General features: G+C 38.0%; 1 protein-coding gene across 1 annotated transcript in view; it reads left to right on the top strand.

Moving 5' to 3' along the window:
- The window catches only part of lrp1ab (low density lipoprotein receptor-related protein 1Ab), a 198,379-nt gene extending 173,538 nt beyond the window's left edge, over positions 1-24,841 (top strand). The window contains exons 53-92 of the mRNA XM_073822691.1: positions 220-336; positions 891-1,019; positions 1,758-1,880; positions 1,997-2,137; positions 5,109-5,296; positions 5,395-5,578; positions 6,171-6,256; positions 6,349-6,468; positions 6,579-6,766; positions 7,993-8,198; positions 8,743-8,931; positions 9,043-9,191; positions 9,330-9,423; positions 9,508-9,624; positions 9,721-9,840; positions 9,959-10,081; positions 11,130-11,255; positions 11,392-11,508; positions 12,408-12,514; positions 13,634-13,766; positions 13,862-13,984; positions 14,155-14,277; positions 14,370-14,501; positions 15,418-15,555; positions 15,654-15,773; positions 15,858-16,144; positions 16,227-16,405; positions 16,491-16,597; positions 16,687-16,806; positions 17,581-17,757; positions 17,852-17,992; positions 18,125-18,289; positions 18,381-18,542; positions 18,641-18,809; positions 18,946-19,050; positions 19,788-19,858; positions 20,012-20,105; positions 21,080-21,118; positions 21,770-21,914; positions 23,227-24,841. Coding sequence (XP_073678792.1) covers positions 220-336; positions 891-1,019; positions 1,758-1,880; positions 1,997-2,137; positions 5,109-5,296; positions 5,395-5,578; positions 6,171-6,256; positions 6,349-6,468; positions 6,579-6,766; positions 7,993-8,198; positions 8,743-8,931; positions 9,043-9,191; positions 9,330-9,423; positions 9,508-9,624; positions 9,721-9,840; positions 9,959-10,081; positions 11,130-11,255; positions 11,392-11,508; positions 12,408-12,514; positions 13,634-13,766; positions 13,862-13,984; positions 14,155-14,277; positions 14,370-14,501; positions 15,418-15,555; positions 15,654-15,773; positions 15,858-16,144; positions 16,227-16,405; positions 16,491-16,597; positions 16,687-16,806; positions 17,581-17,757; positions 17,852-17,992; positions 18,125-18,289; positions 18,381-18,542; positions 18,641-18,809; positions 18,946-19,050; positions 19,788-19,858; positions 20,012-20,105; positions 21,080-21,118; positions 21,770-21,914; positions 23,227-23,364 — 5,492 coding nt within the window. The 3' untranslated portion in view covers positions 23,365-24,841. The remainder of the gene's footprint in view (positions 1-219; positions 337-890; positions 1,020-1,757; positions 1,881-1,996; positions 2,138-5,108; positions 5,297-5,394; positions 5,579-6,170; positions 6,257-6,348; positions 6,469-6,578; positions 6,767-7,992; positions 8,199-8,742; positions 8,932-9,042; positions 9,192-9,329; positions 9,424-9,507; positions 9,625-9,720; positions 9,841-9,958; positions 10,082-11,129; positions 11,256-11,391; positions 11,509-12,407; positions 12,515-13,633; positions 13,767-13,861; positions 13,985-14,154; positions 14,278-14,369; positions 14,502-15,417; positions 15,556-15,653; positions 15,774-15,857; positions 16,145-16,226; positions 16,406-16,490; positions 16,598-16,686; positions 16,807-17,580; positions 17,758-17,851; positions 17,993-18,124; positions 18,290-18,380; positions 18,543-18,640; positions 18,810-18,945; positions 19,051-19,787; positions 19,859-20,011; positions 20,106-21,079; positions 21,119-21,769; positions 21,915-23,226) is intronic.
- The last annotated feature ends 222 nt before the right edge of the window (positions 24,842-25,063 follow it).

Raw genomic sequence — 25,063 nt, 5'->3', positions numbered from 1 at the left:
AGATTATAAATTTAAATACAAAAGTACAACCAGAGTAGATTAGAACAGAATATAGTTCATTATATCACTACCTTTATAAAACAGAGGTATTTTAAGAATCCGGGGCATTTTTGACAAAAGTCTGGTTCTTTTCTGACCATGACCACAGCTACACTTGATAATTGTGTTTATTATATTTAGATTCTTAGACGATAAGTTTGTTTATTCTTGTTCTTGCAGATAAGTTCTGTGCATCAAATCAGTTTGAGTGTGGGAACCACCGTTGTATCTCCAAATCCTGGGTATGTGACGGCGCTGACGACTGTGGAGACGGCACTGATGAGGACAGCAGATGCAGTGAGTCACATTACAACTTACATCAACAAACAAAGCTTTGACCTCAGATAAAATGTGTTTATCCTCACTGCAAATGAACCCATATTTAATGCGCTCCGGGTCGTACTTTTTACCTTTGCTCATGGTTTTTGAGAATGTCACGCAATCTGTCCATATTGGCATTGGTTTAATTTGGCAAGCTACCAATGGAAAAATTCGCGTCACTGAGGAGTTTGTTTGGACGCAAGACATTTGACGTCAACAAACAATGGTGATGTTTTTGTCATCAAATTGTCATTTTTTTATTCACCATCAAGTCCAAACCTGTATTAGTTGTTTTTTTTTTTGCTTTCTGTTGAGCACAAATAAGGATATTTTTAAAGAATTTTGGTAACCAAACAGTTGTTGGTAGCCATAGTATTAAATAAATGCAATGGAAGTCGGTGGCTAGCGTCAACTGTTCGGTTGCCAGCATTCAGTTTATGTCTTTGTTACCCATTATGAATCTCAGTGTCAATCTAGTTAAGGCTGGATGATGAAATGTGTAAGAAACTCTGTTTATGTATCTCTTTCAGAGACAAAGACTTGCAGTCCAGAGGCATTCCAGTGTCCTGGCTCTCACATGTGTATTTCTCAGCGCTGGAAGTGTGATGGCGATAAAGACTGTCCTGATGGTGCAGATGAGGGAATTAAGGCTGGTTGTGGTGAGTTGCAAGAGGAAGAATCACTTGTGCCCTGAAACTCTACCAATGTTGTTCTAGTCACAGAATCCTGTCTTTGCAACTGTAATATTGTAATCTTAAAGGTCCACTGAAGTGCCTTGAAACACGCAGCGTTCTTCTATGTGGTGACGTTCTTTTAACTGAAACAAAAACATATCGCTAAGCCCCGCCCACTTATTTTGAACAGCCAATAGCGTACCATTAATATCTGCTCGGGCCAGAGCCGTTGAGCTCGGTAAAGCCGCATTTGTAAGCTTATGACAGCCACAGACTAATAAATTACCCCACAGATTCAATATGAAACTCTTGCTAAAACGAAATAGTGATAATAATCATGCTGAGGCTGTGTAGTTTAATACATGCCGAGTCCGACCGCGCATATGAGCGCATATGATCTCCTCCGCATCTCTGTGTAGGGGGCGGGACTCTACGGACTTTAGAGCGCATTTGATTGGACAGAACGTTTGATCAGAAACTGAAGTGCGCGGTGATATCATCAAAATCCTTGATTCATATTGGCGGAAGTGACGAGACTGGAAGTTTTGAATGCCCATTTCTTGTAAAAGCGAATTTTGTCATTGCTTTGAAGCACACTAGCTTATAGATAATCTTAAGGCTAATATATTCATACTAAAAGCCAAAAAATTTTAATTTTGATTTCAGGGGGACTTTAATTTCCTTCTATTTATTTGTATGTATCTCTTTATTCTCTCCTTTAAGTGTTCAATAAGACCTGTGATGACTCTGAGTTCCAGTGTCAGAATTATCAGTGTATTCCCAAAAACTTCATGTGTGATCATGATGTTGACTGCCGCGATGGCTCCGATGAGTCGCCTGAGTGTGGTAAGCATGTGGTGACCATTTTAGTTTATCTTCTAGTGTTCTTTTTATCAGTAGTCACAGACCAACGCAGTGAATCATATACTAAGTCAGATGTTGTCTTCCCTTTTATAATATAGAATATCCCACATGCGGACCGAATGATTTCCGCTGTGCTAATGGCCAGTGCCTGAAGCAGAAGAACTGGGAGTGTGATGGAGAGTTCGACTGTAGAGACCAATCAGACGAAGCTCCTAAAAACCCACTTTGCACAGACTCAGGTGCGTATGGTAACCTTAAAGGACAAGGTGAAAATTGTGGTTGTTACTACGTTATTTTTTTTTTATGGTTGTAACAAAAAAATTAAATACATATTTTTACTAATTTAAAGTGAACAGTAGGATTTTTAATGTTTTTTTGCAGAAGTCTTTTCTGCTCACCAAGCCTGCATTTATTTGATCCAAAATACATCAAAATCAGTAATATTGTGAGATATTTTTACTATTTAAAATAACTGCTTTCTATTTGAATATATTTTAAAATGTAATTTATTCCTTTGATCAAATTTTTAGCATCATTACTCCAGTCTTCAGTGTCACATGATCCTTTAGAACCCATTCTATATGTTGATTTGCTGTTCAAGGAACTTTTTTTTATTATTATCATCAATATTTAAAACAGTTGAGTACATCAGGATTCTTTGACGAATAGAAAGATCCAATGATCCAATGTCAAGATGAATGTTAAAGTCCCCAAAGACTAGGAGTGGGCTGCCATCCTCTGGAAAAAAGGACAGCAGCCCATCCAGCTCTTCTAAGAAGATGCCAAGTTGACTAGGAGGGCAGTAAATTACCACAACATGGAGTTTGATAGGAGATATTATAGTGATTGTATGAGATTCAAATGAGTTATAATTGCATAGAGGAGAATGGGTTGAGTATTTCCAGTTGTTAGAAATAAGAAGTCCCGTAACCCCACCCCTTCCAGTCTGACGAGGGGTGTGAGAGAAGGAGAATTTATTAGATAGAGCGGCTGGGGTTGCAGAGTCTTCTGGACGTATCCAGGTCTCAGTCAAACCTAGGATGCTCAGGCCAGATTGCAAAGAAAATGCTGAAATGAAGTCAGCTTTGTTGACAGCTGACTGACAGTTCCAGAGTCCAACCGTGAAAGAGAAAGGTTCAGTAGAAGAGGTGTGGATAGGACGCAGGTTAGAAAGATTGCGTCAACGTGTGCGTGTGATGTTAGTGCGGTGTGTAGAGAGCACCAGAATGAATTGGAAACACATGATAGAGGAGGACAGAAAGAAGAGTGAAATAAAGGAAAGGAGTACTTAAGTGTGTTGTTGGTTTAAGTCGCGCAGGGAAAGTCGCTGGTCTTTACTCTCGTCGGTCTTCACGCGAGGATGCTTCAGCGTCAGCTGATACAACACAGTTAAATGCACCACCAATCAATACTTTAGTGATAGCAGCTGGGGACGCCCACTCGGCTGAGTCAGTCCCAAATGGATCCTACGCAAATGGGTCAAACCGAAACGAAAAAGTAACACACTTTGCACTTTTAAGCGTGCTCAGGAAGGGAGCGATATCACAAACAAAAGCTTCCCTTGGCCGTCGGCTCAGTATTTCAATTTGATTTGAATAAGAGCAATCAAAACTATAATTTAGAACGAAATCACCAGGAAAACAAATAGAAACAAACAAATACTCTCTAGCAGCAACAAAATGCAAATAGAAACTAATAAGTCAATGAATAGAAAACAAGGACGTGTTTATCTAGCAGCAACAAATGTAACAACCGCCTATTTAAAATACAGAATTTAAGTAGTCACTTACGCGTAAGGTCCTGTCCGCACCAGAGGACTGAAAATCAATTAATCAAATTCGGGATTATCAAATTTACTGTGATAATCCCGAAATAAAGACATTAAACTATATGCAACAACTGAATTGATGCTTCTAAAAGCAACGCAGTTTAACCGAAGACTATGCACGCAGATATCCATGCCCGTGCGCGTCTGTGTATTTAACTGCAACGCGCACGTCGCGCAGCCTTTTACGCAGAAATACATGCAGTTTAGGAATAGTTGGTTGCACAAGTTTGTATAGTTAATTGTGTTGTAAATGCAATTGTCAAGCAGTTTGTGATGCATTTTGGAAACAGGAGGTGAGCCCCTGGTCTAATGCGCCACCTGGCTTGAGAAACCCGTTCTCAAAGACTTACTTTTAGTCATTATTTCGGTAGCATACATATTCTGAATGCCTTCGGCAGAATTCAAATTAACCATTTTAATCTAGATTAATTCCAAGATTACAGTGAGATTAATCTAGATTAAAAAATTAATCTATGCCCACCACTAATATATATATATATATATATATATATTACAAAAGATTTCTATTTCAGATAAATGCTGTTCTTCTGAACTTTCTATTTATCAAAGAAACCATAAAAAATATACTCAGTAGTTTTCAACATAATAAAAAATATGTTTGATCAGCAAATCAGAATATTAGAATGATTTCTGAAGGATCATGTGACTGGAATAATGATGCTAAAAATTTAGCTTTGAAATCACAGGAATAAATTACATTTTAAAATATATTCAAACAGAAAACAGTTGTTTTAAATAGTAAAAATATTTCAAGATTTGACTGTTTTTGCTGTACTTTGGATCAAATAAATGCAGGTTTGTTGAGCAGAAAAGACTTCTTTAAAAAGCATTAGACCTTTCATCACAATATGATCTTGTCTTTGAATGCAAACCTGCGTGAAATTGCAAAGAGCAGGGTTATATTACAGTTGCATGTCTAACAATAAAAACCTTTGGTAATAAACAGGCTCTTGTGGGTTCTGGAAGTGTGCCAGATGTGTAATGTAGTGTGTTAAAGGAGCTTAATGCTGTTCAATTCACTGCTTCATTAGAAGTGCAACTTCCTGTGGCAGTATTAATTCTGGATCGCTGACTGGGATGGAATGACTTTATGAATATCTGGCTATGGGTGACCTTTTACAGCATTAATTTGTACTTTTTAAAATCTATTACACCAAGTACAAAAGTTCCAAAAGAACCTTGGTGTTCTTAAAAGTTCTTTGAAGTTCCTTGAAGTTCCACGTATGTGCAAACACTAGGGGAGGGTTTATCAGAGTGGCGTAATATTATCAAAAAATGTCCATTACAGTCAATATCATCACTGATATTCATGAAACGCAGAACAAAAACTTTACAGATTGTTGTTTTGTTTTTCTCCATAGAGAGGCGCTGTAATGACACTGCCTTTTTCTGCACCAATGGCAAGTGTGTGAACGAGACATTGCTGTGTGACGGTAATAATGACTGTGGCGACGGCTCTGATGAGAACAACTGCTTCATCAATGAATGTCTCAACAGTAAGCACAGCGGCTGCACACAGCTCTGCGAAGACCTCAAGATTGGCTTCAAGGTATGTATATATTTTTATATATAATTTGCATGTCATACTTAATTAGTTGGACATAACAATAATGAATGCATGACATGCCTCTTACCCGGCCTCTGCAGTGCCGGTGTCATCCAGGTTTCCGACTGAAGCATGATGGGAAGACGTGTGTGGATGTGGACGAGTGCACCACCACGTACCCTTGCGCTCAGCGTTGCATTAACACGCACGGTAGCTTCCACTGTCTCTGTGTTGATGGCTTTGTCCAACGTCCCGACGACCCCACCAGCTGCAAATCTACATCTGGTGAGCCCTCTGGTGTTCTATTATCTTCTACTGTAGGTTTATTAACTATGGGAGTGGGTTTATTTCTCAGAGTAATAAGTGTTTAGTACAGAGTGTCATAAAAAACTGACATTGTTAGTTAAATGATTAGTTTAATTTCTTAACTCATTAATTTACTCACCCCCATGCCATCCAAGATGTTAATGTCTTTCTTTCTTCAGTCAAAAAGAAAGGATTTTTGTCCATATAGTGAATTTTAATGGGGATCAATAGGTTGAAGGTTCAAATTGCAGTTTCAGTGCAGCTTCAAAGAGTTCTACACAATCCCAACCATGGAATAAGGGTCTTATCAAGCAAAACAAATCAGCCATTTTCTAAAAAAAATATTAAAATCTGGACCTTCAACCCGTTGGCCACCATTGAAGTCCACTATATGGAGAAAAATCCTGGAATGTTTTCCTCAAAAACCTTAATTTCTTTTCGACTGAAAAATGTTGGGGGTGTACAAATGATCAGGAAATTTTTATTCTAAAAAGTGAACTAATCCTTTAATATATTTAGTCATTTCTGTTTTAAAGTCTGCTTTACTATAAAAGTGTTGCTTATATTTCAGATGAGGAACCTTTCCTCATTTTTGCAAACCGCTACTACCTGCGAAAACTCAACTTGGATGGATCTAACTACACGTTAATAAAACAGGTGAGGTGGCTGTTAGCCACCAAAGTCCAAAAGAATTAAATTTTCGAATTGCCTGTGACTATTTTGTGTGCTGATTTTGTATGTGTTAACAGGGGCTTAATAACGCAGTGGCTCTGGACTATCATTACGCGGAGCAGATGATCTACTGGACTGATGTGACCACACAAGGCAGCATGATCCGTCGTATGAACATCAACGGCAGTAATGTGCAGGTCTGTGTAGTTCTAAAGCTTAAAATATAATTCTACCTCTGACGACATTCATTACTTGCGTCATCTTGTTTTGATTGGCCGGTGGGCATGTTTGATTGGCTGTTGGACAGGTGCTGCACAGAACCTCTTTGAGTAACCCTGATGGTCTGGCTGTGGACTGGGTTGGGGGAAACCTGTACTGGTGTGATAAGGGCAGAGACACAATTGAGGTGTCCAAGCTGAACGGAGCTTACAGAAGTATGCTAGTCAACAGCGGCCTGCGAGAGCCCAGAGCTGTGGCTGTGGATGTGAGGAATGGGTGAGAGCCTAAACTCATTATATGTTATATAAGCCAGTCTGACTATGCCCGTAATTGGGAAAAACTAGTTTATTTTCTAGGGCTGTGTTCAAATTACACGATATCCTGAGTAACTAATCAAACTAATTGAAATTAATTGCATATCAGTATTTTCCTAGGAAATCCATTAGAGATCATTTTTTGAGTCAGATGAGTATATAATTGAAATTACTTGACAACTTTTTTTTTTGTCACAAAAAAATATGATCAATAAGATTTTTAATGTTTTTTTTAAAGAAGACTTGTCTGCTCATTAAGACTGTGTGGATTTGATTTAAAAATACAGAAAAAACTGTGATATTGTGAAATATTATTGCAATTTAAAATGATTTTAGTGATATTTTAATATAAGTTAATAGAATTTATTCCTGTGATTCAAAGCTGAATTTTTAGAATCATTACTCCAGTTTTTAGTGTCACATGATCCTTCAGAAATCATTCTAATATGCTGATTTATTATCAATGTTGGAAACAGTTGTGCTCCTTAATATTTTTTGGAAACTGATACTTTTTTCACGATTCTTTAAATAATAAAATGTTAAAAAGAACAGCATTTATTTAAAAAATAAATATATATATATATATATATATATATATATATATATATATATATATAGTATAACAATATACACTACCATTCAAAGTTTGAGGTCAGTAAATTTTTTCTTTCTTTTTTTCTTTGAAAGAAATTTGTACTTTTATTCACCAAGAATGTGTTAAATTGATTGAGTAAAGACTTGTATTGTTAGAAATGTTTCTATTTTGAATAAATGGTGTTCTTTTTAACTTTTTATTCATCATAGAATCCTGAAAAAATTTATGTTTCCAACATTAATAATAAATCAGCATATTAGAATGCTTTCTGAAGGATCATGTGACACTAAAGACTAATGGCTGATAAAACTTTAGCTTTGCATCACAGAAATAAATTAGGTTTTAAATTATGTTAAAGTAGAAAACTTTTATTTTAAATTGCACAATTTCATAATATGACTTTTTCTGTATTTTTGAACAAATAAATGGAACTTTGATAAGCATAAGAGACTACTTTAAAAAACATTAAATCTTACTGATCCTTTTTGAGTGGTACTTTTTTTTTATTGCCATAGTAGTTTTTTTTTTTTTTTTTTATAGTTAATTTACACTTTTCGCATGTTATGAGCTTATTTCTTGGTTTATTTTTCCAGGTATCTGTATTGGTCAGACTGGGGCGACGTGCCACATATTGGCCGCATCGGCATGGACGGCACAGATCGCCGCATCATCATTCAAGATAAGATCACATGGCCTAATGGATTGACGCTAGATTTTATTAATGACCGCATCTACTGGGCAGACGCTCGTGAAGACTACATTGCTTTTTCCAGCCTGGATGGAACCAACAGACACATTGGTGAATGCAAACAACACACTCACACACAAATAAACACAGACACACACGTTGTTTATGAGGTCATTTTTCTTCAGGCAATTAGTTTAGACAAAGACCCAGCCTTCATGTCGCCAATAGATGACATCATAGACGCTCCATATTATGTAATATTACAGTAAATCTATTGTTTTTGAGACTGGTATGTGCGATAGACGGGCAGTGAGGAGGAGGTTTATTTCCATATGAATTCTTCATATTCAGAAAGCTCTGAACAACAACATACTTGCTCTGTTCCAGATTGAAAGATCTCGACTTTGAAACCTCATTGTTTCTTTGTGCTGCTAAATTCAGGAGATGCCGGGAAATCAATATTATCTTATAAACATAATGTAATGAGGTTCATGTAAACTTTCACCACAGTTAAACAAGCAAGTGGGCATTGTTTTTGGTCATTGGATGTCAAATACGGGCAAATATTGAGTTGAAAGATTCATTCAAATCTGAAGGATTTATTTCAGTGTTCTTGTCGCTTTATTAAATGTGTCTTGTGTTCTTTTCCCCATAGTGTTGACTCAAGACATCCCTCACATCTTTGCCATGACTCTGTTTGAGGAGTTCATCTACTGGACCGACTGGGAGACCAAGTCCATTAACCGAGCTCACAAAACCCTGGGCACCAACAAGACCATGTTGATAAGCACCCTGCACAGACCCATGGACATACACATCTACCATCCCTCCAGACAACCTGAGGGTGAGAAGATACACACATGCTATGTTATAAGTATATGTTATATGTAAATATTCTTGCAGTGTTTGATGTGGTTTCTAAGCGTTCTCCTCTCTGGTGCTCTTGTGATTGCAGTGACCGGTCACCCATGTCAGGTGGATAATGGTGGCTGCAGTAACTTGTGTTTGCTCTCACCTGGAGGAGGCTACAAGTGTGCCTGTCCCACCAACTTCTACCTGGCTGCGGATGGAAAACAATGCCTGTCCAACTGTACTGCCAGTCAGGTGTGTGTTTGTTAGTTTGGCACAAATAAGCAAACCTTTTCCCCGAAATTGAGAATGCCTCAGCACATTTTACTTGCAAAATTCATTATGCTCAGTGGTGTTTCTCATTTCTTCTCTTTTCTTTTTTTCTGACTGTAGTTTGTCTGTAAGAATGATAAGTGCATTCCCTTCTGGTGGAAGTGTGATACTGAGGATGACTGTGGAGACCGTTCAGATGAGCCTGCTGATTGTCGTAAGTATTAGGTCTTTAAGAGATAGAGGAATCATGGAAACTCTCAAACATATCATCCTCACGCTCTGTGTTCTTGAATTTTAGCTGAGTTTAAATGCAGACCAGGCCAGTTCCAGTGCGGAACAGGTCTCTGCACCAACCCAGCGTACATCTGTGATGGAGACAACGACTGCCAGGACAACTCTGATGAAGCCAACTGTGGTATGATGTCTAGATCAATTGGGTATAACTGAAATATAATCATCTTTAGGATCATCATCGTTTGCTTACTGAATACTAATTTTTGTCCTTGTACAGACATCCATGTTTGCCTGCCCAGTCAGTTTAAGTGCTCGCATCCTAGTCGCTGTATTCCTGGAATCTTGCGTTGTAACGGTCAGAACAACTGCGGCCAGGGAGAAGATGAGAAGGACTGTCGTAAGTCTGCTGATTCATCTCTCATTATTTGAAAAATTGAATATTTTGATGTCTACACTATGCATGAGGCTGTTTTCTGATGAGCTGACTGGCTGAGTGTCATTGTCTTGTCTTATAGCTGAGGTGACCTGTGCTCCCAACCAGTTCCAGTGTGCCATCACCAAACGCTGTATACCACGAGTCTGGGTGTGCGATAGAGACTACGACTGCGTGGATGAATCTGACGAACCGGCCAACTGCAGTAAGGAAATAAAAGTCAACATTACATTGACTTGTAAAGCCACTGTTTTAATTTGGTGGCATATTGATATTACCAATGTATTATTTTGACTGCTTCGCTTGGTTTTTAATAGTTTTTATGCTGCTTTTAAAAGGAAAATTTAATGTAAATGATGTCTCTTACCCATGAAAGATTTATGGTATTTAAACAAATCCACATCGTTTTATACATATTTTAGACTATGGGGAGGTGCCATTTTTTCGATTACACGAAATGGTTGCACTCAGTGAGCTTCTGACGCTACCTGTTGCTATTTTTACCACAGCACAACTTGGAAAATAAAATCCTGAAATGAACACATCTACTGAAAGAGCTTACAGGTAGCAATGGATATAAGCATAGGTTTAAACCAAATGCCATACCATCGATTTTCTCTACAAGGAATCTAAACGCCCACAGATATCGAGTAAATCCATGCTTAGAAACTCCTTCAGTGGCTGCAGCGTCATGACAAGTATATAGGCATGTTTACAGTCTATCAGGATGGCATCTAGTGTTTCTTGTCTCTGCCATTTGTAAGCTCTTTCAGTAGTTGTGGTCTACTAAAAACCTCAAAGGCATCAGGGCTAAAGTAGAGAGAACAAAGACGCAGGTCTTCAGGACGTTTTATTTGTCCACAGGCATCTTCTCATTGTTTTTTCCTCTTCTTATCACTAGGAAAAGCAGTGAAGACTTACATTGCATCTTTTGCCCATCATCTGAAAATTACAACCAAAAGCAGCACAATGTGGCATCATATCATTATTTTATTTTCCGAGTTGTATTGTGGTACCAGTAGCTCACCAAGTGCAGGCATTTCACACAATGAAATAATGGCTCCCCCCAAAGTGCAAAATATGTATAAAACAATGTGGATTTTTTTTAAAATAGCTTAAGTCTTTCATGGGTTTTCTGCTACATATTTCAGTAAGAGACATTATTTACATTATATTTTATACAATTCTTAATACCCAGGGTTATAATACAACCAAATAAGATTACTAATTAAAGCTGTTTGTGTTTTCCACAGCTCAGATGAAGTGCGGTGTGGATGAGTTCCGCTGTAAGGATTCGGGTCGCTGTATCCCATCTCGCTGGACATGTGATGGAGAGGACGATTGTGGAGATGGCTCAGATGAGCCCAAAGAGGAGTGCGGTATGACAGCCTTAGATTTCTCTATTTACACCTCTATTTGTTCATTTAAAAAAGTAGATTTTTTATGGATTTCTTATTTTGTTTACATTTTTTATTTCGATCTAAGTGGTTAATTTTTTTTTTTTTTGTGAGGTAGATGAGAGAACATGTGAGCCATACCAGTTCCGCTGTAAGAACAACCGCTGTGTGCCGGGCCGCTGGCAGTGTGACTATGACAATGACTGTGGTGATAACTCAGATGAAGAGAAGTGCGGTACGTATCTTAACTAACAGGGATCTTCGTGTTCCTGCTTTCTGTTTGCACACCTGAGACTGCATGTCCAGTGGCAGCTACTTATAAGACTGAATCTAGTGGGCTGTTATTATTTGTGACCATCACATATGTCTGTGGGAGGCATTGTGGGTATTTTGTCCTATGTCATGGCTCACTCACATTGCTCACTGATGCATCTCACTTCATGTTGTCTTTATTCTTCATTTCACACTGACCCATTGGCTTGACTCAGAGGCTCCCTCCAAACTACCTATTCCTGGCTCCCTTTCCTTCTCTCTTCGCATCTCCCCATGAGTCCATTTGTGTTTGTGACAGAAGTGGCCAGTTGTAGCTTCTGCCCTCTAGTGGTGAAATGGTAGATGTAATTTTACTCCTCCAAACCGAATAGTGAAACTTCTAGCAGTGAACATTTTGTTAAGAAGCTCAGATTTTGAAACTTGAATGAACTTTGATTTGGGTTTGTTTGTCTTTTTATTGTTTTTTTTTTCTTCAAAATGAAAGTGTTTACAATGACTCTCAACTAATTAGTATGGTTCCCATGGTCATCAAAGTTCTTTAAAAAAAAAAAATCTATAAAATATTATATACATGTATATGTATGTATATATTTGTCCGGCTAGAAATTATGCTTTTTAGAGTGCAATCTCTAAATCATTACAAATGACTGGCAAATTCGTAAATTCATGGAAATTGATCATTATGTGGGAACCCTGAATGTGCATATTTTCTCAATCTCTAAGCTGACCTATAAACCTTGTCTTGAAATGTCCCTTTCTTTCCTCCTATGTTTTCCTTGTAGTCGTTGTAGTTATAGTTCCCTCTTGAACATACGTTTTTCTTCAATATTAACATTTTATTGCTCTCTCTCTCCCAACCAGTGCCGCGTCAATGCTCTGAAAGTGAGTTTGCCTGCACTAACGGCCGTTGTATTGCTGGGAGGTGGAAGTGTGATGGAGATCATGACTGTTCAGATGGATCTGATGAGGTACTGCAGTTCACTGGCCCGTTTCACTACCTCATATAAATTGGGTATAGCTAGTCTAATATCTACAATAATGAAAGGACCATTTAGCTTAAATGCAATGTTCCTCCATTTATTCAAAATAAAGTTTATTTATTTATTTATTTATTTATTTATTTATTTATTTATTTATTTATTTATTTATTATTTATATATATATATATATATATATATTTATTTATTATATATATATATATATATAGATAGATAGATAGATAGATATAGATGTAATTTCTTTACAAAGGTAAGCATTTTAAAGGAATAGTTCACCCAAAAATGAAAATTTGCTGAAAATGTACACACCCTCATGTAAATGAGTGTGTTTCTTCATCAGAACAGATTTAGTGAAATGTACATTTTACATCACATTGCTCACGAATGGATCATCTTTAGCAAATGGGTGCCATCAGAGTGACAGTGAAAACAGCTGAATCCATATTTAAAGGGATAGTTCACCAAAAAATGAAAATTCCGTTATTAATAACTCATCCTCATGTCATTCCAAACCTGTAAGGTCTTTGAACATCTTCGGAACACAAATTAAAGTATTTTTGATTAAATCCGAGAGCTTTTTGACCCTGCATAGACGGCAGCGCAACTGACACGTTCAAGGACCAGAAGTTCATGTTCACCGAAGAGAAAAAATAGTTATTTTCGTTTCCTTGAGCACAAAATTATGTCACATGGACTATCTTAACAATGCCCTTACTACCTTTTTGCGCCTTAAACGTATCAGTTGCGTTGCTGTCTATACAGGGTCAGAAAGCTCTCGGATTTCGTCAAAAATATCTTAATTTGTGTTCCAAAGATGAACAATGGTCTTAAGGGTTTGGAACGACATGAACGTGAGTAATTAATGACAGAATTTTAATTTTTAGGTGAACTATACCTTTAAGGCATTTGTAACTTCAAATTGTTGCTTTCAGCTAAAATATGTGCTAAGAAATATAAATATAGTTTGGTTTAGTTTCTTTTAGATGGTTGGTTTTGTGGTTAGTACATACAGTAGGTCTGTTTGTGACACTCAACACTTTATCATAATGTAATATATTAAACTCAGCTGTATATTATTGTGTCTCTTAGCATGGCTGTGATCTGAAGTGTGAGGAGGATCAATTCCAGTGTAAGAACGGTCACTGTATCCCGCTCCGCTGGCGCTGTGATGCTGATGCTGACTGCATTGATGGCAGTGATGAAGAGAGTTGTGACATTTCTGGTGAGTATGCATGTCTGCTTCTTTCTGAAATGGGTCTATTTATGTGTCAAGTGTCCTTTTGTAAAATAATTTTTTTTAATTTTGCTCTCTTTCAGTGGCACGGCACTGCCCCCATGATGAGTTCCAGTGTAATAACACTCTGTGTAAGCCGCTGTCCTGGAAGTGTGATGGGGAGGATGACTGTGGTGATAACTCTGATGAGAACCCAGAGGAGTGCAGTAAGAACTTAAACACACACACACACACACACACACACACACACACACACACACACACACAGTTGATTTGTAATGTTTACAATACATTTGCAGTGTTTTGTTGGTGAGAAATATAAAAATAACATTAATGGTAAGCTCAGACTGTAAACTTTTTCCTTTCTGTAATTCAGGAAACTTCCAGTGCCCACCCACTAGAAATTTTCGTTGTCGGAATAATCGTGTATGTCTCTGGATTGGCAAGCGCTGTGATGGTGTGGACAACTGCGGAGACAATTCAGATGAGGCCAACTGTGGTAAGTCATCTGCTTTGACATGCCTCAATGATTTTATATTGAAGTCAGTGAGTGTTTTCATGACCTGTGTGACATGGTTCATGTTTGTACAGGAGACCACACATCCACATGTGATAAAGACCAGTTCAAGTGCAACAATGGCAAATGCATCAGTGCCAACCTGCGGTGCAACTTCTACAATGACTGTGAAGATTATGGGTCAGATGAGATTGGCTGCAAGACAGGTAAGGTGTTGCAATCTGTATATTACAGTGTTGTGCCAGAATCCCAGAATTGTAGTTACAAAATCATGTCATGAAAATTAAATTGGCTAAATTAGTAAAAAATAAAAATAAACCTGAAAAATCTGACTACTTCAACTCATAAAGTCATAGAAATGCATTGATGTCATATAGAATATATTAATCTATGGAAGCCATTTCTGCCACTGAATAATAAAAGAAAAAAGGTAATTGCAAGATATAAACTTGAAATTCTTAATTTTTTCAGGATTACAGGTTATAACTCCCAGTTGCAAGTTATAAAGTGAGAATTGCGAGATTTTGACTTTTTTTACATTATAAACTCCTAATTGCGAAAATTATCAAGTCTTAATTGCGAGACCACCTCGAAGAAATAGTCATAATTCTGAGAAATAAAGTTGCAATTATGAGAAATAGGTGCAATAGTCACAATTCTGAATTATTTCTCAGAATTATGATATATAAACTCACAAATGTGACTTTTTTTCTCAGAATTGCGAGTTAAGACAGAATTGTGAGATATAAACTTTCTCCTTCAAAATTGGACTTTATAACTTGCAATTTTTGCAAAAAGTTGTGAGAAAAAGTCAGAATTGCGAGATATAAATTATTTTTTCGCAGTTGTGAATTTAGATCATACAATTCTAAGAAAAAAATAAGAATTGTGACTTAATATCTCGCAATTCTGACTTTATTTCTCACAATTGTAAATTTATATCACGAAATTCTGAGAAAAAGAATAGAATTGTGAGATAAGTTGCATTTCCCCATCTACTTTTAATAGTTTGTCATAATTCAATTGTCGATCTTTGTGGATAAAATCTGCTTTGATTTTTATAGTTTAATATTTAGAAAGGACTCTTGAATTGACGTTGTGTGTCTGTCTGTGTGTTTGTAGACACCATGCTGAATGACTGTAAGAGTAACAAATCTCTATGTGGAGATGGCGATGAGGCTCACTGCATTTCCAACGGCACAGACACATTCTGTTCCTGCAAACAGGGTTTCCAGAGCGTTGGACACAACACCTGTGAAGGTACATCTTAAAAAGACTCTTTATTATTTTTAAATTAGTGAAGGTGCATTCGCTAAGTGCTGATTAATATTTGGTGAATTGTTGTGTTCTCCATTCAGATAAGAATGAGTGCAAGCAGTTCGGTATGTGCTCTCACATATGTAACAACACCAAGGGCTCCTACAAGTGCAGCTGCCACAAATACTTCACCAGGATTAACAACACATGCAAAGCTGACAGTATGTGCTGTTTTTATTCTTTAAATCACCTTGCCTTAAGAGTTGTGCACCCTACTAAAAACGTTTTATGTTGTCCATCTGCAGGTCAAAACATTAGTAAGCAGGTCCTCTACATTGCGGATGATAATGAGATCCGTAGTCTAAACCTTGATATGCGCAAATGGGTTTATGAGCAGACTTTCCAGGGCGATGCCAACGTTCGCATCGATGCCATGGACTTGCACGTCAAAACCAATCGCATTTTCTGGACTAACTGGCACACGTCTGGCATTTCCTGCTTCCAGCTACCCTCTCCATCCTCACCATCAGGTCCTATGTCCAACTCTCACCGCAACACGAGGCAAAGCGAAGGCAGCATCACCAACCTAGATGTAAGTCAAAACCTTCAGTGTTCAATTTTAACACACAAATTAATGCTTTTTGATACCCTTTCTGAATTTTCTGCCTCTTTAGATTCCAGGTTTGAAGATGCCACGTGGAATTGCGGTAGACTGGGTGGCCGGTAACCTCTACTGGACCGATTCGGGACGTGATGTAATCGAGGTTGCTCAGATTTCAGGCCAGCACAGGAAGACGCTGATTTCGGGCATGATTGATGAGCCATATGCCATTGTAGTGGATCCACAGAGAGGGTAAGAAAAATCATGCTTTTATATTGTACGTTTCAGTAATTCTACACTACAGTTGCTTTATGTTCATTTTTGTTTCATATCTCAGAACCATGTACTGGACTGACTGGGGAAATCATCCAAAGATTGAGACGGCAGCCATGGATGGTACTCTCAGACAAACCCTGGTCCATGAGAACATCCAGTGGCCTACAGGTCTTACAGCACAATGCTGCTTTTTACCATCTGCATCAATGAAATAACTTCACTGTATTAAAATTAAATCCACGTCTTCTCTAAAACAGGTCTTGCAGTGGACTACTTCAATGAGCGTCTCTACTGGGCAGATGTCAAGCTCTCTATGATCGGCAGTGTGCGTCTGGATGGCTCAGACCCTGTTGTGGCAGTATCCAACATCAAAAACAGTTCAGTAACACTATTAAGCTCTAGCATCAAAGCTCATACACGACTATATCAGCTAAAATGCATATTTAGCTTTAATATAATATACATTTCTGTTCAAGCGTTTGGTGTTGATAAGATATTTTTAAAGGGGACATCAGATGCCCATTTTCTACAGCTTGGTATGATTCTTTACGGTCTTTATGAAATGTCTGCAACATACTTTGGTTCAAATTCCCCAATGTTTGAGTAAAACACCCTTTTTATCTAGTCATAAACAGCTCTGTTCACAGCAACCCTTTTGGGTGCATGTCTCTTTAAATGATAATGAGCTACTGCTCACTCCGGCCCTCTCTTGTGAAAATGAAGACTCTTATGTTCACTTTTACATCCAATTACAAAACACCTGCATTGCTTACGATACATTGTCACTACAGCTGCTCGAGAGCACAGAAAATGGTGGACAGCATACAAATATGCTAATACGGGACAGTCTGTCAAAAATCGTGGGCGGGGCCTGAGCAATATGATGTCATACTGCTTAGAAAATCAAAACAGCTTGATAATTGAATAGTTTTTTGGACATTAATAGATTGAGTGAATAGATTTTTTTTTATCATTGTAGGGTGGTTGTGTCCACACACTGCTAAGACACATTTATATACAAACACCATTTAAAAGTGAATTTTGCATCTGATGTCCCCTGCAATACTCAACCATTTATTTTGTATTAAAAAAATCAGTAAAAAAAACAGTAATATTGTATACATTAATCAGCTTATCTGTCTTTCTTGCAGATCTCCTCCACCCCTTCAGCATTGATATCTTTGAGGATTACATTTATGGTGTTACCTACACCAATAACTTTGTCTTCCGGGTTAACAAGTTCGGCAAAGGTCAGGCAGAGAATCTGACCACTGGCATCAACCACGCTACTGACATAGTCCTATATCATCGCTACAAACAGCCTGAGAGTGAGTGTCTGTGCTTTGAATGTATTTTTAGGGTCTGACTATGAATATAAGTTTTTTTCCCCCTCAATCTAATCAGTGTATTTTTTTTTTACAGTGACAAACCCATGTGATAGGAAGAAGTGTGAATGGTTGTGTCTACTCAGTCCCAGTGGGCCAGTGTGCACCTGCCCTAATGACCACATCCCTGACAACGGTACCTGTACAGAGGTGCCACCAGCGACCCAGTCCCCCTTCAGTAAGAGACACTAAAATACTTTCAAACACTATATCCTTATTCATTTTATACCACAGCCAGAACAAGGCTGAAGCAACTTGTTACACCGAACTATAGAGAAACTTAGCCATCTTTAACATTTCTTCCTTTTAGCTCCTACATGTAATGTTCAGTGCCAGAATGGCGGCAGCTGTTTCCTCAATGCCTGGAACCAGCCCAAATGTCGCTGCCCCACCAGTTACAGTGGAGAACGCTGTGAAATCAACCAGTGCAGAGACTACTGTCAGAACGGAGGAACGTGTTCCCCATCACGCACAGGTACACACACTTGTGGCATTGTGGCTAGTGCTCTGCACATTTATCTCTACAACTGCATCAGCAACATCCTCTATCTGTTTCCTCTCTTCAGGTGCTCCTACCTGCCGCTGTCAGACTGGCTTCACTGGGCCCAAATGTAACCTGCATGTTTGCAGCAGCTACTGCCAGAATGGGGGCAACTGTACCGTCAACCAGGGCAACCAGCCAACGTGCCGTTGTCCAAAGGGCTTCCTGGGTGACCAGTGCCAGTACAGTGAGTTTAACTACTTGATTCAGTCTTTTAAAAAATCTCGATTGTCTTGATGTTTTGTAGAGCGTGTTCTTAATGTCGTCTTCAATCAATCTGTGCAGGTCAGTGTGAAGACTTCTGTAAGAATGGAGGTACTTGTATGGAGATGATGAATGGCACTAAGCAGTGCCAGTGCTCGGAGTTGTACTTCGGTCCACAATGTGAGATGTACAAGTGTGAATACTGTGGCACGGGCAAATGTGAAGTGCAACGCAATAGGATAACATGCAAGTATGTACCAGCACATTTAACTCCTTAGTCTTTCATAGTCTTTCAGCATTAAGCCTTAGCTTGTTTGAAATATGGATTTGAATCAGTTTTGTGCTTTTAATGTGGGTGTTTTGATCATCTATGTTCTTCTGTGTAGATGCGGTAATAGTAATATCCAGCAGCCCACCTGTTATACCTGTGATGACTTCTGCATTGAGGGCCAGTGCTCTGTAGACCACCATACTATGCTGCCACAGTGCAGGTAAAGTGGACAGAGCTGTATCAAAGAACTTGCTTTTACATTCTTGCAAATGTTTTGTTGGTAAAGTAAAAGGTAAAACACACCAATAGATATAATCCACAGAAAATTTAAAATTAGACTGCAAACAACAGCATAGATTACACAGTTAATGTACTACTGAATACGTTGTTCTGCTAATTTATGCTGTCTAGACCATGGAAATCATATAGAGAAATACTTAGTAAGCAGGAAAGGGTGCAATATTTTGACAAACTAAAGTTAATAGGTGGTAAAGATACGTACAAGCAGTATTGATTAAGATATTAGGCTAATATTTTACCTACCTGACTGGAAATGATAAGAACAAACACGAATATTGTCAAGATTCTTGCCCTGGAGATCCTGGTTTAGTTTGGCCTACTACCACAAAATAGTACAGTGCAAAATTTCACAATAATTGACCATTTTCAGCAGCAATATTCTTCAAAATATGCAAATTTCGTTCAGTTTCAGTGGCATTGTTTACATTCAGTGCCGCCAATATGGCCAATTGATGACGTGTCGTGAAAACACCCGTAGTACTGAACCTTGCCGTACTCCATAAAAAAGATAATGTCCTGAGTTTTGTACTTGATAATTGACAAAGCCTGATCTTTAAACCTGTGTTAACAAGATTCTACATCAGAATTGCTGAAAAACAGAATATCCGACACTGTAAGTATTGCCATTGACGTAAAGTGTGTGTTTGTGTTATGTAGGTGTAACGCGGGCTGGTCAGGTTTCCGCTGTGAGCTCAATGTCGCCCCTGTTCAAAACACAGACTCTGGAAGTAAGTGCCAGCATTTCTTTACATCTTTATCAGATTTATATTCAATTAGTTTGGCATGGTAAAAAAAAGCAGCTTTGCATTGGCAAAGCAATTTTTGCATGCCTGTCGCTATGAAGAAATCTGGGCAATAATGCGTGTTTCTTCTTTGTGTAGATACTCAGTCAGTGGTCATCCCGGTGATGCTACTGCTCTTACTTGCACTGTTAGTGGTTGGCGCCATCTTGTGGTACAAGAAGAGAATGCGTGGGTAAGTACATACACAGTACAATTTCAATGCACGCAGAGGAACTCAGAGAGACTTCAAGGCTATAGCCAAACTTATTTTGTCCTTTTTCCCCCCCCTTGTCATCTCCCTCATTTTACTGTAGAGCAGGGGTCTTGGACTTTTTCAGGTTAAAGGCATTAGTTTTGGTGATTTGATTTTACATAATAATACCTAAAGAAAATATTTGTATGTAATTATTTTGTATGGTCAGTGAAGAAGAAGTGAATGAAGAAGAAAAATCTTCATTCTGTTCAAGAGTTTACACCCCTGGCTCTTAATGCATTGTTTTTTTCTTCTGGAGCATCTGTGAGCGTTTGAACCTTCTGTAATAGTCTTCAGTTGTCCTCAGTGTGAAAAGATGGATCTCAAAATCATACAGTCATTGTTGGAAAGAGTTCAAATGCATAAAAATGCTTAAAAAAAAACAAACAAATAATTTGTGGGACCTGAAGGATTATTCTGAAGAACAGCAGGCAGTTTAACTGTTCAGGACAAACAAGGGACTATCACTAAACAAAAAAAAAACACAGCTGTGGGTCATTCAAGTAACAACACAGTATTAAGAATTAAGTGTATGTAAACGTTTGAATGGGGTCATTTTTATAAACTCAAATATTATTTTCTGTTGACTATATGTAAATATATTTTATGTTCAGATTAGTACTAAATAAAAACTAACATTCATTTTGTATGATCCCTCTAATTTTGGTCAAATAATTGACATTTTGCAAATTCTGCAAGGTGTAACCTCAACTGTATATGATGTTATAAATTGTGTTTTTTAGTTAAATACATATTTTTACATAAGCTCATACAATAATTAGCAGTACCCTGTTGAAGACCCCTGCTTTATAGCATTATTTCCTCCACATTCCTCTTTAATTTAACACTAAACTCAATTTCCAGCTTTCTCACTTTCTCTCTCTGTGGTTAAACTGCATCTTTCTGTCTCTCAGGTCTGTGAGGCGGGGCAAGCCCAGCTCCAGATGTTCGCGGTAACTCTGACTCTATAACAGCAGGGTCCCATCCTAGTACATCCTCTCCTCTCTTCCTCCCCCATCATCCTCATCCTCTTCCTCTCTTTCTCCCTGCTTCTCCTGCCTGATCCTGTGCTGTTACTGTGGTATTCCTGTGGTTTTTACCAGTTTCAACACAGGGATCTATTGACGACAGCTAAAATAGATCAACTGGTTGGCGCAAGACGCAGCACTGGGCTGCGTCCTGTCCCTCTCACTCCTTCTCGCGCCATCCCGTAGACGTGTGTCCGTTTCTATATGTCCGTGAGAGCAGTGTCGCTGTGCTTGAAGTGTTTGGCTCCTCATTGACCGTAGTGGACCATGTCTTGTGGATATCCAGCTTTCTTTAAGACCCCGCAGAGTTACTCACTCTGGCTGGTAGTCTCCACCTGAAAGCACATGGATGATTCCTCAAAGTGTCATGGCTCCTTGTGTTAATGTCCATGTGTTAATACGGCAGGAGAGACCCTGGTGGATGTAGCTGTGTCTGTGTTTGTGAGTTGCTTGAAGATAGGCTACTTTGTGTGTGTGTGCGTGAGTGTAACTTCCTGTGCCTTGGCTCGGCCTGCAGAGGTGTGATGTGAAGAAGCTTGGACAAAGATGTAACTGCTGACGTGTTTGTGTTCACAGCGCTAAAGGTTTCCAGCACCAGAGGATGACAAACGGAGCCATGAACGTTGAGATAGGGAACCCAGCGTACAAGATTTACGAAGGAGAGCCTGACGATGACGCAGGGGAGCTGCTGGACTCTGATTTCACTCTGGATCCAGATAAGGTGACATGTTAATGTTATTCTCCAACCCTCCTGGTCCGTCATTTTGATTTTTATAATTTGTGACTCTGGACCACAAAACCAGTCATAAGTAGCACGGGTATATTTGTAGCAATAGCCAAAAATGATCCATTTTTATCTTATGCCAAAAATCATTAGAATATAAAGTAAAGATCATGTTCCATGAAGATACTTTGTAAATTTCCTACTGTATATATATTAAAATTAAATTTTTGATTAGTAATATGCATTGCTAAGTATTTCATTTGGACAACTTTAAAGGCGATTTTCTCCATTTTTATTATTTTTTTTCCCCCTAAGAGTTTATATAAAATGGTTTAATATAATCTCTCTCTATATATTTATATATACCCTAGCAGTCAAAAGTTTTTGAACAGTAAGATTTTTAATGTTTTTTTAAGAAGTCTTTTCTGCTCACCAAGCCTGCATTTATTTGATCCACAGTACAATTTTAAAATATTTTTTACAATTTAAAATGACTGTTTTCTATTTGATTATATTTTAAAATGTAATTTATTCCTGTGATCAAATCTAAATTTTCTGCATCGTTACAACAGTCTTCAGTGTCACATTCTTTATTCTTCAGTCTTCAGAATTAGCATTTATCTGAAATAAAAAGCTTTTACATTTTTTATTATTAAAAATGAATACTTTTATTTAGCAAGGATGCTTTAAATTGATCAAAAATGATGATAAAGACATTTATAATGTTACAAAAAAAAAAAATTCCAGATAAATGCTATTCTTCTGAACTTTTTCTATTCATCAAAGAAACCTGAAAAAATTAGTAGAATTTGTAACATAATAATAATAATAATAATGTTTTTTGAACAGCAAATCAGAATATTAGAATGATTTCTGAAGGATCATGTGACTGGAGCAATGCTAAAAATTCAGCTTTGAAATCACAGGAATAAATTACATTTTAAAATATATTCAAATAGAAAGTTATTTGAAATGGTAAAAATTTGTTGAATGTTACTGTTCTGCTTTGGATCAAATAAATGCAGGTTTGGTGAGCAGAAGAGACTTTTAGAACGGTTTTTGAACGGTATGATTTTTAATGGTAGTGTAGATACATTTAACAGATTCTAAAACTAAAAGTAGCAAATTTCAATATCCATTTTTCATACTTTTTTCATACTTGCTATTGAATAAATTGACTTTTTTTAGAGAATTATTTTAAATGATGTAGTTAAAATAGTATTTAAATAGAATTTTAATGTTGGCCATTAATCGTATATGGGCCATAAAAATACTCATCATCTTATCTGCTTTTGTGTCTCTCCTGCAGCCCACAAACTTCACTAACCCCGTATACGCCACTCTCTACATGGGCGCCCATAACAGCCGTAACTCTCTGGCCAGCACAGATGAGAAGAAAGAGCTGCTGTCTGCAGGAGACGACGACATGGGAGACCCGCTGGCGTAGAGTCACAACCCGGGCGCCCACCCTCACGCAGACCGTTATGCCTTTACACGTCAGAGGAAAAGCAACAAGAGCAGGAACACTGTACAAAGTGTAAAAAAAAAAAAAAAAAGTTAAGAAAAAATGAAGGACACTTTTGTATGTGATCGCAGTATTATATTTTATTCTTCGAGAAATCCTTCTGGTCAACGAAAGAAAGCATTTTCTATACATATATTTTTTTCTTTCCCTTTTTCTGTTTTTTTTTTTTTTTCAGAAGTTTGCATACCTAATTTCTCACCTTTCCCCCTCCATTTAGCCACTACCTCTGTGCTCAACAAGATGCCAACCACAAAATGGGAAATCTTTGTTTAGTTTTTTTGTTTTTGGTTTTAAGTTTATTTTTGTATGAATTGTATAGAGATCAATGTTTCTTTTAGGAAAAGCAAAATTGCCAAGTGTTGCTAATGAAATATAAGGGAGGGGGGCACGGCCGACTGAATGATACTGATGCTGACTTGGCCCGTGTGTGAGTTCAGGTGGCTGAGAACGAACATGCGTGCGTGAGTGTTGCGAGACGTGGACAGGTCAGCATCGCTTTTATTTCTATACTGTTATCTCAGAGAACAACGCTTACGATGATTGTCATACTCCTTGCACAGATTGATTTTATATATATTTACATATATAATAACAAAGTGTCTTGACAAATATACCCAGGAATACAAGCAGACACCCGTACGAATAGCAGTATATAACTGTCTTTGTTTTAGCTTCGTTTTTTTAACGGATGAAACGATACGTGGACTGAATGAACGAGTGAATGAATCCAAACGGATGGCAAACGTAAGGACATTCCAGAACTGTTTCCAGGGTATCAGTGGCCTTGGTGTGTGTGCGTAAGCGGTACGTCCAAAGGATGCGGGCCTCATCTGACGCCAATGTCTTCCAGTACACCGGAAACAGCCAGGAGAAACGCGCAGATGATTGACGGAATTGTTCCATACCACATCAATGGGAGCTGTATGTCACTTTTAGTTCACTAGTTTTGTCTTATGGACTTAATGCTCAGTGTAAGTGCATTCCTGTGAGGTTCATGTGGATCCAGTAATAACTCACTGCCTTGCTGCTACTCTTCCCATCATTCTCATCTGCCTGACCTGTAGAGAGACTCGGCCAGCCCCGCTTGCGGCCGAGCGTCCACTGCTTCTAATGGAGGTAACCCGTGCGCCATAGGCTAATGCATGGATCCAACAGCGCAAAAAGACTAGCGTCGGCTCAACAGATACATGTTAACAGTATTCATCTGAGCATCTGGACTTAACGTAAAGTGTCTGCTCTGTTTACGATCAAATGTAATTTTAGCATGGCCCTCCGTGGCCTTTTACTGTCACAGATGACTAGTGTCACAACCCTGCAACCGTTTCTGTAGTTTTGTTGGTTTGTTTTGTTTTTATTTTTTTTATATACAAAATAATTAAACTGCTTTTTATAGTAGAAATGCATGGTGGCTCAGCCCTTCTTTTGGAGAGACAGCGTGATGTTCGTTTATTTTGTTTCCAGCTGGAGATCTTCATGAATCACTGATACACATATATTAAAAATAAAAATGTGTACAGAACAAAAACTAAAAGTGGTTTCTCGATTGGTGCTCTGCTGTAGCTTAGTACTGGGTATAAGTGGTCACTTTAGAAAAGTCCATAAGTCAAAGGTCAGAGTCTCC

The sequence above is a fragment of the Garra rufa genome, chromosome 18, assembly GCF_049309525.1.
Source record: "Garra rufa chromosome 18, GarRuf1.0, whole genome shotgun sequence".
Lineage (NCBI taxonomy): Eukaryota > Metazoa > Chordata > Actinopteri > Cypriniformes > Cyprinidae > Garra > Garra rufa.
This window is presented reverse-complemented; position numbering and strand designations above follow the sequence as displayed.